Source organism: Chiroxiphia lanceolata, chromosome 5 (genome assembly GCF_009829145.1).
Source record: "Chiroxiphia lanceolata isolate bChiLan1 chromosome 5, bChiLan1.pri, whole genome shotgun sequence".
Lineage (NCBI taxonomy): Eukaryota > Metazoa > Chordata > Aves > Passeriformes > Pipridae > Chiroxiphia > Chiroxiphia lanceolata.
The window spans coordinates 55,040,108-55,056,684 of record NC_045641.1 but is presented as its reverse complement, the minus strand read 5'-3'; the positions used below and the strand labels follow the sequence as shown (position 1 = coordinate 55,056,684).

The window sequence follows — 16,577 nt, the reverse complement described above, 5'->3', positions numbered from 1 at the left end:
ATATACAAAGTGGGTGCCAGGAGGAACACATACAACACCCTTCCTCCACTTCTCTCCTCACCCTCGCATATGGTGCCTGTTAGCAGGATTTGTGAGCACATTTCCTGAGTAGCTACTGCCTTACTGAGAAGTTTACATCCCTTCATTGTTTGGTACCTGCTATCCTCAGCTATGTATATGAAACCTGGCATATTTACATCATGCATTCCCTGACAAATTTACCTGGCAGACCTTTCTTCATTCAATGGTGAGAATCCTGGCCTGAAGTCATACGTGTTGGAAATCTACTAAGAAACTTCTCACTTCCCAAAATAAAAAGCTTTTTACACTGCATTACCGAAGTTCCAAGTTGTAGGATTGTTCAGTCTGAGAAGGAAGATCCTACAAAAAATCACCATCCCTAGCAATGAAGTGTTTCCCATAGCGCTACCTTAAGTTGCACCTTCTCACCCCTCCCCATTGTCCCAATGGTACCTATACAGCACGTTACCACAAATCTGTACCCTCTTCAATCCTCTCTGATCCACAGTAAAATGAATTTGCCCTGGTAGGAGCAGAGGGTGCAAAGGATTTGTTGAAAAGCAGAGATCTGACAAGATGTTTCCAGCTGTGGCCCGTCAGGATCAGAGCCCAAGGCTGGCATCCTGTCATGTGCAGACTTCACCTTCCTGGAGAAAAGAATGGGACTGCTTACATTTTTTCTAATACATTTCTAAATGTAACATCATAGCCTTCTGAATATCCAAAGATGCAATATCTAATACTTAAAAATATTGATCACTCTGCCTGCAAAAAAGAGGCTTATGATCTAATTCTGAATGACTAAAGAAAAGAGAAAAAAAACGGCCCAGTTGAAGTTTTGGGGCTGTCAGGCACAGACTGATGGGAGACCATCTCCTTTCCAAAGCCTAGTAACTCACAAATATCCCATCCAACTACCTTCAAGCTTTCAAGAAAAGTTCATGTTTTGGCACATAAGAAATTATATCTGGAAAGGAACTGGGGTAGGGGATTTCCCCGAGGCAATGGAGGTTCGTAACTGTAATTAAAAGAAAAAAATGCTTTACAGCCTCAACTAGGGATCATTCTCCTTAATAGATGTTAACCAGCACTGAATGCCACATTCACTGAAAAGACGAAATCTGCATTTACAGTTAACGTCTGGTGAAGTTGCCAAGCAGATGTTTATTTTTGGCTTCCACATTTACTAAAGCCAAATGCTACACTGAATTGGGATTTCACAAAGTCCAACTGCTTTTCTTCCAGGTTACAATTTTGTTGGAACCACAAAGGGGGGAAAAAAAAGGAGGTGAAAAAAAAGGCAGAAAAGAAAAAAAAAAGCTGACTTCACTTTTAAGTAGGAAAAAAACTGGTAGCATCCGTTTCTATCATGTCTGTTTATATCATAGTTTAAATGAGGTTAGAGTTGTGCAATCATTATTGATCAACTTCCAAATACAGCACAGCTCCATCCAGCACATGTGCAAAAGAGGAAAAGTCACTGGAAGTGAATCTTATGTCAGTCAGTCTTTTAACTGCTGCAAGTCTGTGCGCAGACTGTTTAGCACTAATTAAATTACTAGCAAGTCAGGATAAAGAGGAGTGAAAGAATTCACAAGCCCCAAGTTTACTGTTCTCAATGTTACATGGGTATTCCAGATCCAGTCTCCAAAAACTGGAAGATAGATTTCACATTAATTCTGAGGCTTGATCTCACAGCTACCACAGCTGCTGATGTAATGCAAAATGCTAACCTGAGGCAGCAGAGAGGGACTTTAATTCAATGTTGTTTTTTCATTGTGAATAAGCAGTGAACCACACTGAAGTAATCCTCCAAAGTAGGGAGTGCACACTGTTCAAGGCATCAATTTGGGGATGAAACACAAAACCAAGATCTTGGCTACGTTGTTATAAAAAGCCCTTTATGACTTTTTAAAGAAGACAGGTATAAAGTCCTGGTGCCTGGATCTAGTTCCAATTTGAAAATTACAGAGTCTCCTGTAATTCCTCCCAATAATTTAAATTGGAAATAGGGTTATTCACACCCTCTAAGCAACCACTGCAAACTTGCAATGTGCTGCTAAATAATTGCTAAATAATGATAACCTCAGCAGTTACCAGAGTCTCTAAAGTGATTTTGCAGGTTTAGGTGAAAGGTGCTACATCAGTGCGAGGCTGTAATTCACATTAAACAAGGAAGAAGGTTAGACGTTGTTTGAACTCATTCTTAGAACTATTTTTTTCCCAAGCCACCTCACAGTACATTTTCATTCATTGGTACGTTCTCCTTGAGAAAGTTGTGAGTAAATAAATGTAACTCGGCTTATTCTACTCTCTTTCAGTGAAGTTTCCACGAGTTCAGAGAAATCTCAGAATCACTGAGAGCTTTGCACATCTTTACAATGCCTCTTCTGCCACAGCTGTAAAATCACCTGGTATTGTTCAGATCTTTTAATTTTGCTCTCCTGGTTCTGCAGTCCTTCAGAGGATAAAAGAAAGTGGTATTTCACCATGAGAATTACAATAGTACAAGGAAAACGTGGGAAGAGACTTTCTTGTTTAGAAGAAATGTTGTACCTTCACGCACCACAACACTCATTAAAACTCAACACTGTACTGCTTCACCACCTCAAATTCCAGATTAACAGAATGGAATTTTGAAGTGTGGAGAGATTTTAAAGTTGAATTTATATAGTTTAGGCTTTCAGATTAACATTGATGAGCAAGGATTCATTCTGAAAAGATGGTGGGCCACACAGATTATATCATGGAAGGTGCACAGATATGTTTAAACAGCCAAGTTGGAAGGGTTAATGACACAGAACTATCTGAAGTACCCATGACTAGTATATTTTTCTAAATTGATCTAAGGTGGATCAAAATATAAACACCACTTTCTGGCAGGAATCTAGCAAACCATAAACCCACATCCTATCTGGAAAAATACTCTTGGAAAACAAAAAGATTGGCAATTGTGTATCAAAGCCTCACCCAGATTATTTTGCTCCAGGGCTTACAGACCACTTTGCAATATTACATTAGTTTTTGTTAATGCACTGCTTCAGTATTACATTGTTCTGCCTGGACATTACCTATTTAACGGACCCTTCTGGGAAGGGACCATCCCAGAATTTATGACAGAATGTGGTAGAATTGCTACAGCAGAAGGAAAGGAGTTTGCTAAAATTTCTTCCCCATCCGTCTCTGATTTCTGAGAAATATTTATACCCCTGAAGGTAGAGGAATCTCCTGTTGTTCCCTTCTATTTATTGAAAGTATATTACCAGGGCCACCCCAATGGCTCAGTGGAGAGAGTAACACAGGAACAGGAACACTCTTGCTCCCTGCAGCCAGTTGGGCTTGGAGTAGACATGAGAGGGTGAGGAATGAATTATGCTCTCCTACAATTAAGTGCCTGGTGATCAAGCAATTTGGTAGCCTTAAACGCATAATTCTAGCTTTCCCTGCTAGAAGAGGAGTTCACAACTGCAGGCAGTAGTTCTAAGTAGTTATGAGGAGGTTTAACTTTGGAGGGGAGAAACAGCAAACCAATTCTTTTTTTCGTGTTGGAAAGCTTTTGCCTAAGAACTCCTCCAGACTCTGAGATCTCCAGCACTGTTGCCCCCTTCTTCAACACGCACAAACACCTTTTTTGGCACGTGTTTTGGCTGGAGTCAGTTGAATAAGGGAGAGTTAGAACTCAGGTTTCTGGTATCCCCTTGCCAGAAGCTAAGCTGTTAGGTAGTGTAACAACAGCAGCCCAGGCTTCCCACTTCCCCCTGCCAGTGACCTTCGCACAGACTTGGACATATCCCCTTCCTCAGAGTGAGGAGCCGTTCCCTCTCACTCCGCTCGGTCCAAAAACTCATCTCAGCAAATACCACAAATCATGTCAGACCGAGCAGGACTATTAAAGCAGTGCTGCATAATGTGAATTGCTGTCCACAAGGGACGGGACCAAGAGACTGCCTAACCCACTTTGTTTAACTTTTTAGTTAAACAATCCTGAAAGGGGAAGCTGCATTGCTACTCTGGAAATTACAACTTTAATCTCATTTGAACCACACATTCCTCAGTTAAACTGCAGAAATAATTTAAGAACCAACTCCCAAATAAGACATTTTTCAACATTTCCTACATTTCCTGGAAATATATTACCTCCGATGCTGCGAAATAAAAACAGACTTATTAATTCACCCAGGTTAAAGTTCTTCCAGTAGCCCCAATAAACTCTAACGTCAGCCTAATTATATGTGTTTCACCGGTTTTGCATTTTCACATTCCTCAAGCAACACCACACCACACCACTGGAACATCAATCAATTCCAACTCAATCACACAAACCGTTCTCACATATTGCATTCATCGCTCACTCGCACTGCATTGCCCATGGCAGGAATCGATAGTGCTTCGCTGAGAACAGAGCAAGCTTCATTTCCCCTTCCTCAGGCACACTTTAATGCACGTGCCACATCTCAGAGGTGCCAGCATTTACTGGTTTATTTAAACAGCGCTTAGAGTTTTGCTGGGCAGGTAAGAAGAATAACTTGGGTGTACAGCAAAACAACGATATAGCTGTTTGTGCCAAACATTCAGTTTATGGCAATACTTCATAGGAATTTTTCCCCATAACAACTGAACTGTCATATCCTACAACTACATCCCAGGCAACCTCCCAGCTGAGCTCACTACGGCTGCTGTCTGATGTGCTCTACATACAAACACCCAGAACTACCCAGATGTTCTCTATGTAAAACATTTGGTTTGAAACACGCAGCGTTTCTTTCCAAAAAGCCATTACATTTGTTTAATGGACTCGCACAGTTCAACTAAAATATCCTGGAGCAGCCATGTGACTGCAGCTCTACTCTACAAGCCCCATCTGCAAAAAGAAAAAAAGAAAGAAAAGGCAGATGAGAATGCTTTATGTGATTTATGCTGCCTTTATGATCAGTCAGTTCATAAAATACAAGCTCTGCTCTACAGACAATAACACAAATCGCTTTCAAGTGTATTGTTTAGTCCTCGCTTGTGTTAAACAAATATTTCAATTGAAACAAAGGGTCGAACTCTACTCTTCAGCTTACAAGTGTTAATGTAACTGAGAGCAGCATTTTACCCATGGACATCACAAGGGATGCAATTTTTTTGGTTTATGCTTGGAGTGAGTGAGTAATGACATCCAATAATGATAACCAGTTACATTCACGGCTGCAGTTTTCCTTTCATCCAAGAAAGGCTAGAAGGAGGTTGAAGTACAGCATGAAATCCTTCTCCCTGATGAATTCCTCATGAGTAATGCACAACCCACAACGAGGCATTTCACAGGTCCCATTAGACCATGTTTTCATCACAAAATGCCAGATAGGATGGGAGAATACATTTGTTTTACAGAAACAGAGAGCCTGGTAGAAAAATCTCAAACTGTACTCAGAAAAAAAAACGGTAGTTGAAAAAGATGGCTAGTCCCTGACCTGGATGTAAGTGCACTGCACAGTCCACCTAAAGGCCCTCATTCCTCCCAGTTTGTGAAGACACAACAGTGATCAACTGGTACCAGTTGGTGCTCAACAGTGGTGACCTGCCTCCAACAGACAAGAGATGGCAGGCTTCTGAAAAATTGGCACCATCCCTTCGAAGTGTGACTATGGCCATGAAAGAGGACATTCATTTCAAGAGAAATCTTCCTGAGATGGTTATATGCACAAAAGGAATGGCCCAGGACAGCACTGGAACTGTGGTCAAACCGCGTCTCCACCACAGACTTTCTGGATGAACCTCAGGGAAACCATTCACACCCTTGGTGTAAAAACCAGCTCCTACAGGAGGTGGAGCTTAAACCCACAGATCACCATTTAATTATTTCACCCCATTTTGGCACCCTGAAGAAAAGAATATAAACATGACAAAAAAAGTAGCGTGAAGGATGCTGTTGCTTATGTATAGTCCTGATTAAAAACACATCTTCCCAAGGGGGCAATGTGGATGCCTCTCAGTTGCATCCCTGCATTGGTCAGCTAAGCCTGCATTGCCTCCAGCAGGTATTTACAGGAATTTTCCAGGTTCCAGGCCACATGGCATTAGAGCATTACCAGCTAGGAAGGTTGCGCTCTCCCCTCCTCTCCTCCCAAAGGCTATTTTTTCTCCGCGTGCCAAAAAGCAGCCCCCATCTCAGCCCTGCTGAATCCACTGCACCAGGTGTCCACAGGTGTCTCTGGTCACCTTAGGGACCGGGTGGCCTTCACTCCTCCTTCCTGAGCTGCACTCCAGCGGGAAAGCTGTAATACTTGATCTGTGCAGAGTGTGATGGCAAAAATATGCAAATAAATGACAGCTCCAAGCACATGCCGCAGGAACTGTTTTTTTAACAAATGCTTTGCTGTCTTCCCCGTCAAACTTGTGTGCAAAGGACTTAACCTTTTTGTGTAAACAACAAAGCACCGTTTAACAAAAAGGAACATTTGTTTCATTACCACACAGCTCAAAAACGTATTTCTACCCAACCCTCATTGCTATCTTCTGTGATTAAAATTATATACACTCACTTTTAAAATGACACTTGTATCTCAAAAAAAGAGAGATATCCTTCACCATCAGGTATTTCATGGAGATTAGAAATTGCAGCAGAGATCAAATGCCTTTTTGTGTACAGGAAACATGATATGGAGGCTTTGAGATCTCCATCAACAGCAGGACCCCAGTCTTTCTGAACTACCCATGAACAGCCAAATTTAGTCTGAGCTTGGCATGGTATCTTTTCACAGGAACAATTTTTTTTTTTTTAAGCCTAATATCCCTTAACTAGTGTCTTTATTCTGAGGCAGTAAATGTGCTGACTCAGGTCCTCAGCACAGTAAGACATTAGGATAATTGCAAGTCCCTCAAGCCACTAGACCTCGGAATAAAGACAGTCCTTCAGCCTCTCTGCTTAAGTTGTCCCACATGCCGGCTGCTGGGTCAGAGTGACCAAAGGGCTCTGGGATTACCACAAGCCAACCAGTAAGGTGAAGCAACAGGGACAGAGCAGCCTGCCAAGCACTGATGCTTCACCACAGAGGTAGCCAGCCCCACACAAGGTGCAGCAGACCCTCCCATTCACTAGGTTGGCATCCAGAGGACCCAATAGCAAGGGGTCTCAGGTACCCTGCCGGAGGTGTGGCTGAGGTGAGGTGGGAAATTCCAACAGGGAGAAGGGAAAGCTAAGGAAGAATCCACAAATTAACAGTTACATTACATGCACGTTAAACTAAGCAACCTCAGTTGTCTTCTTAATACTTACAACAAGACCTGCGTTTATTTTGTGATTTTGCATTCACCTACAACTGGCCAGGACAGTTTCAAACATGCCAGCCATGCCAACCCCTTTTCCCGTAACTGCTGTGTGACTGGGGTTTTTTTCAAGTGAAAGGAGCCACCCGTTAAAGTGTTTTATTATGTCCTCCACTGACAAGAACAGAGCCTGAAAATGTTCACACTTGAGCAAGACTCGGGACTTGCATCCCACTCAGACCAGTGGCAGCTTTAAGGACAGTCTCATAAACCATCAGATCTAGAAGCAAGTCCCATCTGTCTTTGGAGAGTTAGGGGACACAAGGAGCTTATAACATCCAGTAGACTGGATTGAGGCTTGGCCCATGGTCTTTAGCTCAAAATATAAAAATTACTGAGCTCAAGTAAGAGTACTAGAACAATGGAAGATCAAAAGAGGGCTACAGCCTTGCCCTCTCCACCCTTTGCAACAGGCAGCAAAGGTTGCGGGAGGGCCTCCACGTGTACTGAACATCTGGCATTTCTGGTGTGGGTCCAGGATGTTTGATGGGTATGGTCAGACACAGTAAGCACATAGAGCATCTCACCCAGCCCCCTAGTGTTCAAAGGTCTAGGATCCCCTAATTTATACAACATACTATGCTGCCTGTGAAGACACGGTGATATATATATTCTGTTTAAAAGCAGATACTTCTCAAATCATAACTTGCAGATGCTCAAAGTCTTTCATGTGGGTAAGACAAATGAGAGCCATAGAGACTGATTTTGTAGCCAGGGAGTACAGGAAGCAACAGCAGGAGAACACTATTGAAAGCCTGGATACACTTATGGCTTTAATGAATTGGTCATCAAATATAACAACACACATATGCAGCCTTTACCTTGCTTTGTAGTTCGCTCCCCGCCCTGCCCAGCTATTCCCCATATATCTAGCAAAGTGGAAATTATTTTGAGTTTAGTTTATTAAATGGACACACATGGTACTCACATCTGCTGGAAGATATTTGAGGGAAACGCTGACAAATATCATTTACATATTTAGTCGGAGACCTTTTCATCTAAGACATTTCCTCTGACATACCAACTATCCTAAGTACATCAACCCATCAGGGCTAATGACAAGAGGTTTTTCTATAAAGTGTCTAGTGCACGCCTGGGCAATTTAGGGACAGATCTTGACTTATGTAGGAGGCAAGAAGAGAACAACGTTCTCGGTAGGTCGGAGATTCCCATGCCAAAGCACCCATCACCGGTGGTGCGTAAACCATTGAAACTGAACACCAGAGCTGGACACTGGCTGCAACCTCCACCCCTACCCAGGTCGGGAGCTGCTGAGGCTGTGGCCACTCCACACAGAGGAGGAGTTACAGGAAGAGCGTACAATGAGGAGAACGGTATCCTGCTGAGAGAAGCATGGTTGTACAGCAAGAGGAGGTGCTCTGGCATGGGCATCCTGGTTCACACAGACAGACATAAGCATGGTACAGGAGGCAGAGGCCTGAACCAGGGAGATGCCTGTGTCAAACCAAAGGTCAGCAGCCAATTTCCAAATCCCTGGTATGTGGGTTTTGGAAACATGTCCCATATGCTCTACATTTGGATAACCATGGCTCTACACACATTCACCTGCTGGTGTTCAAGGCTGATATATCCAGAACTGACTTTCAACCCACATTCCTCATTCTTCCTTGGCATTGTTGTGGACACTGCATGCCTCCTCCCAGTGCTTCACTCCAGCAAAGACTCTCGGGTTATTTATTTACCAGACAAAACACAGACTAACTACAATTACAGTTCTCTAAAGAATAAACAATTGTTCACAAGAACTGCACATTCCACACGATTTTGTTCAAACATGTATGACCCCGAACTACAATATATACAGTAATTGTATCCACATGGCAAATCCACATTGTGGTTCCTAAAAAAATAATAATAATTTTTAGAACATATGCCACTAAAAAAACGCAGTATATTTCAGCAATATCTAATGAAAGACTTTGTACAAGCAATTTCCATTCTGTTGTGTTCTCTAGCATATGGTGCTGTGAAACCATTTGTAAAAATGCTTAGACACGTTATAGTGTTTTTAGCTGAAGGCTGTATTATAAACATTGGCTCAAATTCTGTTGTGAATTTCACATTTAGAGGGAATCATATTAGGTATGTATCAGGCCAAAATGGGCCCTGTCCATTAGTTAAACTTTCCTATATTAAGTAGTATCCCTTCAGAAATGAATACACTGAGACACAGAAAAGTTAATTGACCTGCCCAAAATTGTTCAATCCAATGCAGGGGGGGGGGAAAGCACGCAACTTTTAATTTTTTCACCTGTAAGAAAGTGCAACATCATTGAAAGAACATTACTTGATGTCCACTCAAAGCTCAAAGAACATGTTGTTCTTTAATTTGGTAAAAGATTTGACAAGCTAGTGTATTCAGATGACTCCTCACTGGCTAGTCATTAATTCAGACTTTCATACCACTGAACCATACTCCCCTGAACAAATCTGCTTCTCCAACAAAAATTCTCAGTGTAGAAAACTAGCATTTTGTACTAGTGCCTTTCTCCTGATGACCTTCATGCTGTAATCAGTTATTTAAGTCTGCAGCCCCTGATGTTAAGGTCTTCTTTGGCATTTCAATTAAACAAGTGCTTATGTGAAGACAGTAGTAATTTTATATAACCAGGTAGTAACTCCTATGGCAATAAGCCCACAATATTCACTGTGAATGACATTAGATTAATTCCAGTGTTTTTTACTAGATTAATTCCAGTGGGTTTTTTTCCTAAATCCTGTTTTCTTTTCTTTTTTAAAGCAGAATCTCAGAACACATCTAACAACTAAGGGTGGAACAAATAACAAATTAACAGCAAAACTATTTTCAAGCCCATATACTCTTTCCAACTTCTGTTCGTTCCAGATCTAGAATTTCCATGCACGCAGAGGATGACCTGAGTTCCACTAACACGCCTTCAGCACCATGAAAACATTGTCCAGATTTAGTCACATTACCAGTCCCTAAAAGAACTCAGTTCACACATCTTAAATAAATAAATAAATACATACATACATACATAAATAAGATTTAGGTGATATATTTTGCAAGAACCTCTCCTCCTCCCCTCCTCTGGCCCCACGTAAGCATTGCATGGCAGGAGAGGTGTACACAGCAGCCACCCCAGGCTGCGCAGACCGTGCTGGCAGCTACCAGCTTGGAAGCAGGGAGCAAAGCAGCACGCTCTGCACGGGTCACAGCGCTGGCATGCACAACAAAGCAAGAGGCAGTGGAGTACAAAAGGGCCAGGAATGGAGACCGAAGCTGGATGTCACACAGGGACAAAAGCTCAGGGCAAAGAGAGAGCCCAGGAGGCAGGAGAGCCTGAGGAGGAGGCTATCATCCACAGGGCCCTGATGTTACGTACTCTACGCGGCTGGAAAAAAAATCAAGTAATCAAGTATTAGGTTTGCACTCAAAACTAGCTGATATGTCCAACGATTTTGGCTTTAATTGGCAAGTTTTTCCTTTCTCATGTATAAAATGGGGTAGCAATACAAGCTATTGTTTCTATAATTCAAGTGTATTATCATAGCTGTGGAAGGCACATTCACGAATCAGGAACCTGCTGTGCAAAGTGCTGTACAAGCACTTCACATCACAGCAGTGTTGTGTAGATACTTACACCGGTGTCTGCAACAAAGGAAGATATCTTAATAAGAGCAACAAAGAACCTAAAAAAAATAAACAGTTCTGTGTCAGATTTGGACATTATCCTGAGCAGTTTGGATATTGCACTGAGCAATCAAGATAAAAATCAATACGAAGTAGTGACCCAGGTGCTAAGTGAAGCAGAAGTTCTCAGGGGGAAAAAAATGGAAATATAACATATCCTTAAAGATAAAAGGGTTCACATGCTTGAGAGGGATACCAGCATTCTCTGTGATATCAGCTGTGCAGATAAGAGAATTGGGGCAAACGTTTCACCTGGCTTTCACTATCCTCAGTGACCCACGAGCACATTTTTATCCTGTTATATGGAACCCTTAAAAACCACACTGCAAACAAACGGTTGTGTGGCCAACAAGGCCTTAATTACTGATATGACAGAGCTGTCATTGTTGGCATTCATGTTTTGGTTTTGTTATGATATGGAGAAATACAATCAGCAAATCAAAGGTCCTCCTTTCATGCAATCTGTTGCTGTTTCAGGATTTCAAAAATCCTATGTAACCCTTCAAAAGCATCACAATGTCATCATGGCTGGGCTTCGCGAACGAAGATTTGGGAAAGCATCACAATGTAGAGCTGTTTCAAAGGAGAGGTTTTCACTGGAGCTGCAAATAAAAAGATTTGTTGCTTTAAAGTGTAAGGGTTTTTTTATAAGACTTTGATTCAGAAACCAATTTCATTTGGCAACATCCTTCTACCTGAATTTTTATGCAACAGAGATAAATAACAGGCGCCAGCCACCACACATAACTCGCCTGCCCAAATATGAACCACGTGCCTGTTTTTCATGTTGGGCTGCAGCTTGTCATCAATTCCCAAAATAATTAACTTTCTGAAGGAACGGCTGGAGGAGAATAGTGCTTCCTCCACCTGCTGGTGAGGAGGAAGAAAAGATGTCATGGTTCAGGCAGAAAGGGGGAGATGAAGGTGGAGGGGGAGGCTCCTGCATCTACTCCCCATGGCCTCCTCAGTGCAGCCTAAGTAGAGAAAGGGAGACAAGCTCCTGGCTTTTGCAAACGTCAAAACCTCTTATGCAGACAGATGGTACCAGAAAGGAAGTGCAGATAACACAAGGAGCTTCATGAATGGTTGTAACAATCAACCAGCAACATTAACAAGCTCCAGGTCCAGGGGCGGTGAGAAAGGCAAAAGGACTCCTAGCAGAGCATCTCACAGGAGGGCACCCCCAGGGAGCTGTACACCGGCCAGGCTATTGAACCCCTGCGTTAAACTTTGCTGGGAGTGCTCCAGGCAGTCTAATAAGGTTTACCTGGCATCTTCCATGTTTCAGAGAGCTGCATGCTCCTCTGTTAACACTAACTAAAATTAATGCATCTTTTTAATCCAGGTATTGTTTTCTGTATAATATCAGGAATACACAGATAACAAGACTGAAAACACCTATCTGTAATTTAAAGTTGCATTCCAATGAGTATTTACTCCAGTGGAATCATTTAGTCAAAGAAAAACCCAGCAGCATTTACCATCTTCTTGCATCACACACAGAATCAGCCAGAGGAGGTCAATGCACACCTTAACTAAGGCTGATATAAGTGTAACAGTGGATTTCTTGGCTAACAAATATTGAATACATAACACAAACAACAGTTCAGTTCTTCAGTTTAACATGTGCAAGTTGTCAAGTGGAGAAAACGCCCAAAGAAACGTCAACATGAGTGTTACTTCACAGGCTTGTGATATCATCTCTTCATCCTTACACTTACTAACAGGTGCCTTAATTTAAAATAACATAAGTTACAACTGTGTATACTGAGCCAGTACTAATGAAGAAAATCTTGCTGGCAAAATTAGGCGCCTCATACGTCATGTAGAGGGCGATATTTTAACTGCTTCATGCAGCATGCAATACTGTCTGCAGTCACTGTGGCAACTAATACACAAATTCACTTAAGTTGTTTTCAATAAGAAACCAAATGTATCATGCAATCTACCCTGAAGCTTTATGGCAGGAAGCTTTATGATCATGTACCACTGCGTTAGGAGGAAAGACAATGAAGTTAAAGTTAAGAGGAATAACAATTTGAATAAACCTATAACCTGTGAACACATTCCAAATGCTACTTTCATTCAATTCAACAGAAATCTCACTATTGACTTCCAGTGGCACAGGACTAAAGCACATCTGTACTTTAAAACCATGGTAAGAAGACAGGTCCCACTTTATTTACCCAAACGTGCCAGTTTCTATCTCATTTCCGAGCTCTGTATTTATACAGATGATGACAAATCCAAAGTTTGTGCTTCATATTAAAAGCCTGGCTAGTCATGCAAATATCTTTATGAAATGCCATACTAAATCTAAAGAGGTTGTTGATAGACAAGAGAAATGGAAAGGCCAAATAGGAGAATGGCTTGGACAAGGCTGGTGAATGGGAACACAGTGCTGCTGCCAAGGTCCAGCTTTGCAATCTGTTACCATCCAGCTTCAAATACCTGCTTATCACTGAGTAAAGAAAGAGATGATTAGCTAAACCAGTAGCAGAATAGGAAGCAAACAGACCAGACTAGAGCAACCTTAGGACTCTCGCTTCCTAGCTGCCGGCTGAGATAGGATTGGCATTGGACATGGTGCAAGAGAAAGTGCCGGCCACATCCCCTGCTCTGTGCATCCCCTGCTGGACACAGCAGCATCTGGTCCAACCCACTCACGGATGATGTGTGCACTGTCCACTAATAAGAACTGAGAAGAGGAAAGGGAAGAGAAAGAGAGGCGGAAAAAAGGAAGGAAAATTCTGCCCCTCTCTGATCAGTCATCCTGTCGGTGCTCTTATCTCACCTACGGAAAGCAATCGGTGTTCACTGTATCAGCCAGACAACGGAACTGTGGGAAAACAAGAAGCGTTTTCCATTCACTTAGATCTGGCTGGATTCCTGACAACTAGCTTTTATTCTGCAAGCAGACAAAATGTGGATACTTTACATACACTTGCAGATGTTCCAGTTCAAACAGACACGTTACACCAGAACTTGCCTGCAGACTAGTTAATAATTATGAAGTGCCACACGCCAAGGCTTGCATTACTCCAGTAAAAAACTCACACCCTGGTAAGGACTTGTTTAGCTTCTACATACCAGCTGATAGTGCAAGTGTTACATTTTTATTGTATTTAAGATTGCATGGGTATTCATTCTGATTTTCATTCTCTCCATTTCAAGATGGCATTAGCCATATAAATTCAGTTGAGACCATATCACCAAAGTATCCTTTAGCTGTGTAGCTGAAGTGCTTGACAGTTATATAGAAAGACCTGGTCTGTTGTTAACTCAGATGAGATACACTCTGCATCTTTTCCTGTGAGGGCTCTTCCCAAAGCCAAATCTCATTTACATTACTTCACCTTTCCTTTTTAATTTCTCAACTCTTTTAAAAAAGATGTTTTCCATTTACTTGCTTATTTACTACATCTTGTAATGTAAGTCAAAAATAATCTACTTACAAAATGATAGTATATAATGTAGCCCTGGAGCTTTTGTTAGCCTGAAGTTGTAAAATGGCCAAGACAGCAAACTTTAAAAATCATGGACTTAGAGTGAGCATGTGCAGAGATGTCCATCTCTGGTTTCTCTTTAGCCAGCCTCCAAATGAGCTAATAAACTGAAAGCATATATGATATGACTCTACAACTTGGCTGAAACTCTCATTTTCACTGTCGACACAAAGCTATTCAGTTGCAAAGTAAGTGTTCCTTATTAAAGCCATAGCATCTGAAATTTCATTTTCTGTTTTACAGATCCTTCTGCCTCTGGGTGCACATTGAGCTTCCCAGCAACCGAAAGGGAAAGATAAATGTAACGTCACCAGGGAAATGCCTTGCTTTTAGATGAAGTCGAGTGAAAACTCAATTAGTCTACTTCAGCATGGAGACCTCTGAAGAAAACCATCTATTCCTCAGAACAATCTTTAACACAACAACGCCTGCCTCTCATTCGCTTGTCCTCTGCGAATAGTTACATATTTCTGGGAAGGAAAAATGACAATAACTGTGACTAATGTGTACACTGCTTCAATCGCATTTCTGCGCCCGGCTGGAGCTCTGCACCAGTGAGGAAATGCTAAAGCTGAGTTATTGCTGGACAACCTCCGGGCTGCTTCAAGCCTCGAGCCAGCCGGCACCGCTGAGCGGTGAAACGGATCGTAAAAACCAATGGGGCTGGGTTGCAGTCCCTGCAATTTTTTTAGGTGTCAGCAAAGTTCAGGTCAGAAAAGTATGACTGAACCACGGCGGTTTTAAACAGAGAAGCCAACGTTTGCCCTTCTGACAGTACTCTGTGAGCAGCTTTGGTCAGCTGGGGAATGTGACAGGTTTCACCAAACCGTGCATTTCCACCGGGGGAAAAAAATAACTGTTCACAGCAGACCCGCATGTAAAAACAAAACAAAACCAAGAAGCCACCCTATTTTTCCAATGATAATGCATCCCTCCAAAATGTACCAATGTGCTACTACAATACCTTCACCACTCCACCCATACAGAAGTCTCTCTACTGGATCTGCACTCTAAACAAAGCCCTGGACCGCAGGCACGGGTGGGATGCTGACCCGGTCCCCGCGGGCTGCGGCCACGCCAAGCGCCCGCCTCGCCACAACACGGCAGCTCCGCACAGGGACGGGGCTCCTGGTGGCAGGGTTCCGACGGAATGCACCCGGCGTTGGAAATTAAAGTTACATATACCTGTACATATGAAATAAACGGGCAGAGAGAAGCCTTACCACTCTGCCAGAGAACCTCTCGATAGCCCGCTTGACTTTGCCATAGGTGCCTTTGCCCAAGGTCTCCTGCAGCTCGTAGCGATGCTTCAGGTTGTGCTTGTGGTGATGCCGCTTCACCCCCTGCTGCTTCCTCGCCGCCGTTACCTCCGGGGACGGAGCCTCCCCGAGCGGCTCCTCCATGGCCGCTGCCGCCTCGCCGCCGGCCGGCCCGGAGCCGCAGGAGGAGCCGCGGGGCTGCGCGGGGCTGGGGCTGCTGCTGCCGCGGGCGGCCGCCTCGGTGCCCTCCATGCCCGGCGGCGGCGGGCGCGGTGTGAGCGCCCCGCCGGCCTCGCCGCCTCTGCCTCGGCCCCGCGCCCGCGCCGGCACCACGGGGCGCGGCGGGCGGGGCGGGCCGGGGGGCGGTGGCGGCGCCCCCGCTCTCCGCCCCTTCCCCGCCGCCCGCCCCGGCGGCGGATCGGGCGCGGGGCGGCCCCTCCAGCCGGCTCGCCCCGCCCCGGCAGCCGCGGAGCCGGGCGGGGGCGGCGGCTGCAGGGGCGGCAGCGGCGGGGAGCGCTGCCTGCCCGGAGCCCTCCTTTGTGCGCCGGAGCGACGGGGCTTCCGCGGCGGCTCTCCCGGGCCGCTGGAAGGCGCCTCAGCCGGGCCGAACTCCGGGTCCCCGCGGAGCGCCCGCCCTGGCCCCGCGTGTCTGGCGTCTGCACCTGCAGGGACGGCGGGCAGGGGCTCGAGTGAGACCGCACCAAATTTAGGTCTGGAAAGTTTTTCCAGAAAACGCTTAATTTTCCCCATTCACCACGCGGGCGAGGGTTTCCTGTAGGGTTTCCATGTTAATGGAACTGGCAGCAA

At 44.0% G+C, this 16,577-nt stretch overlaps 1 protein-coding gene across 1 annotated transcript in view; it reads right to left on the bottom strand.

Annotated features, from left to right (window-relative positions):
• Positions 1-16,022, bottom strand: part of NUAK1 (NUAK family kinase 1) — a 48,368-nt gene extending 32,346 nt beyond the window's left edge. Inside the window, exon 1 of the mRNA XM_032688548.1 lies at positions 15,735-16,022. Coding sequence (XP_032544439.1) covers positions 15,735-16,022 — 288 coding nt within the window. The remainder of the gene's footprint in view (positions 1-15,734) is intronic.
• Positions 16,023-16,577: the final 555 nt, after the last annotated feature.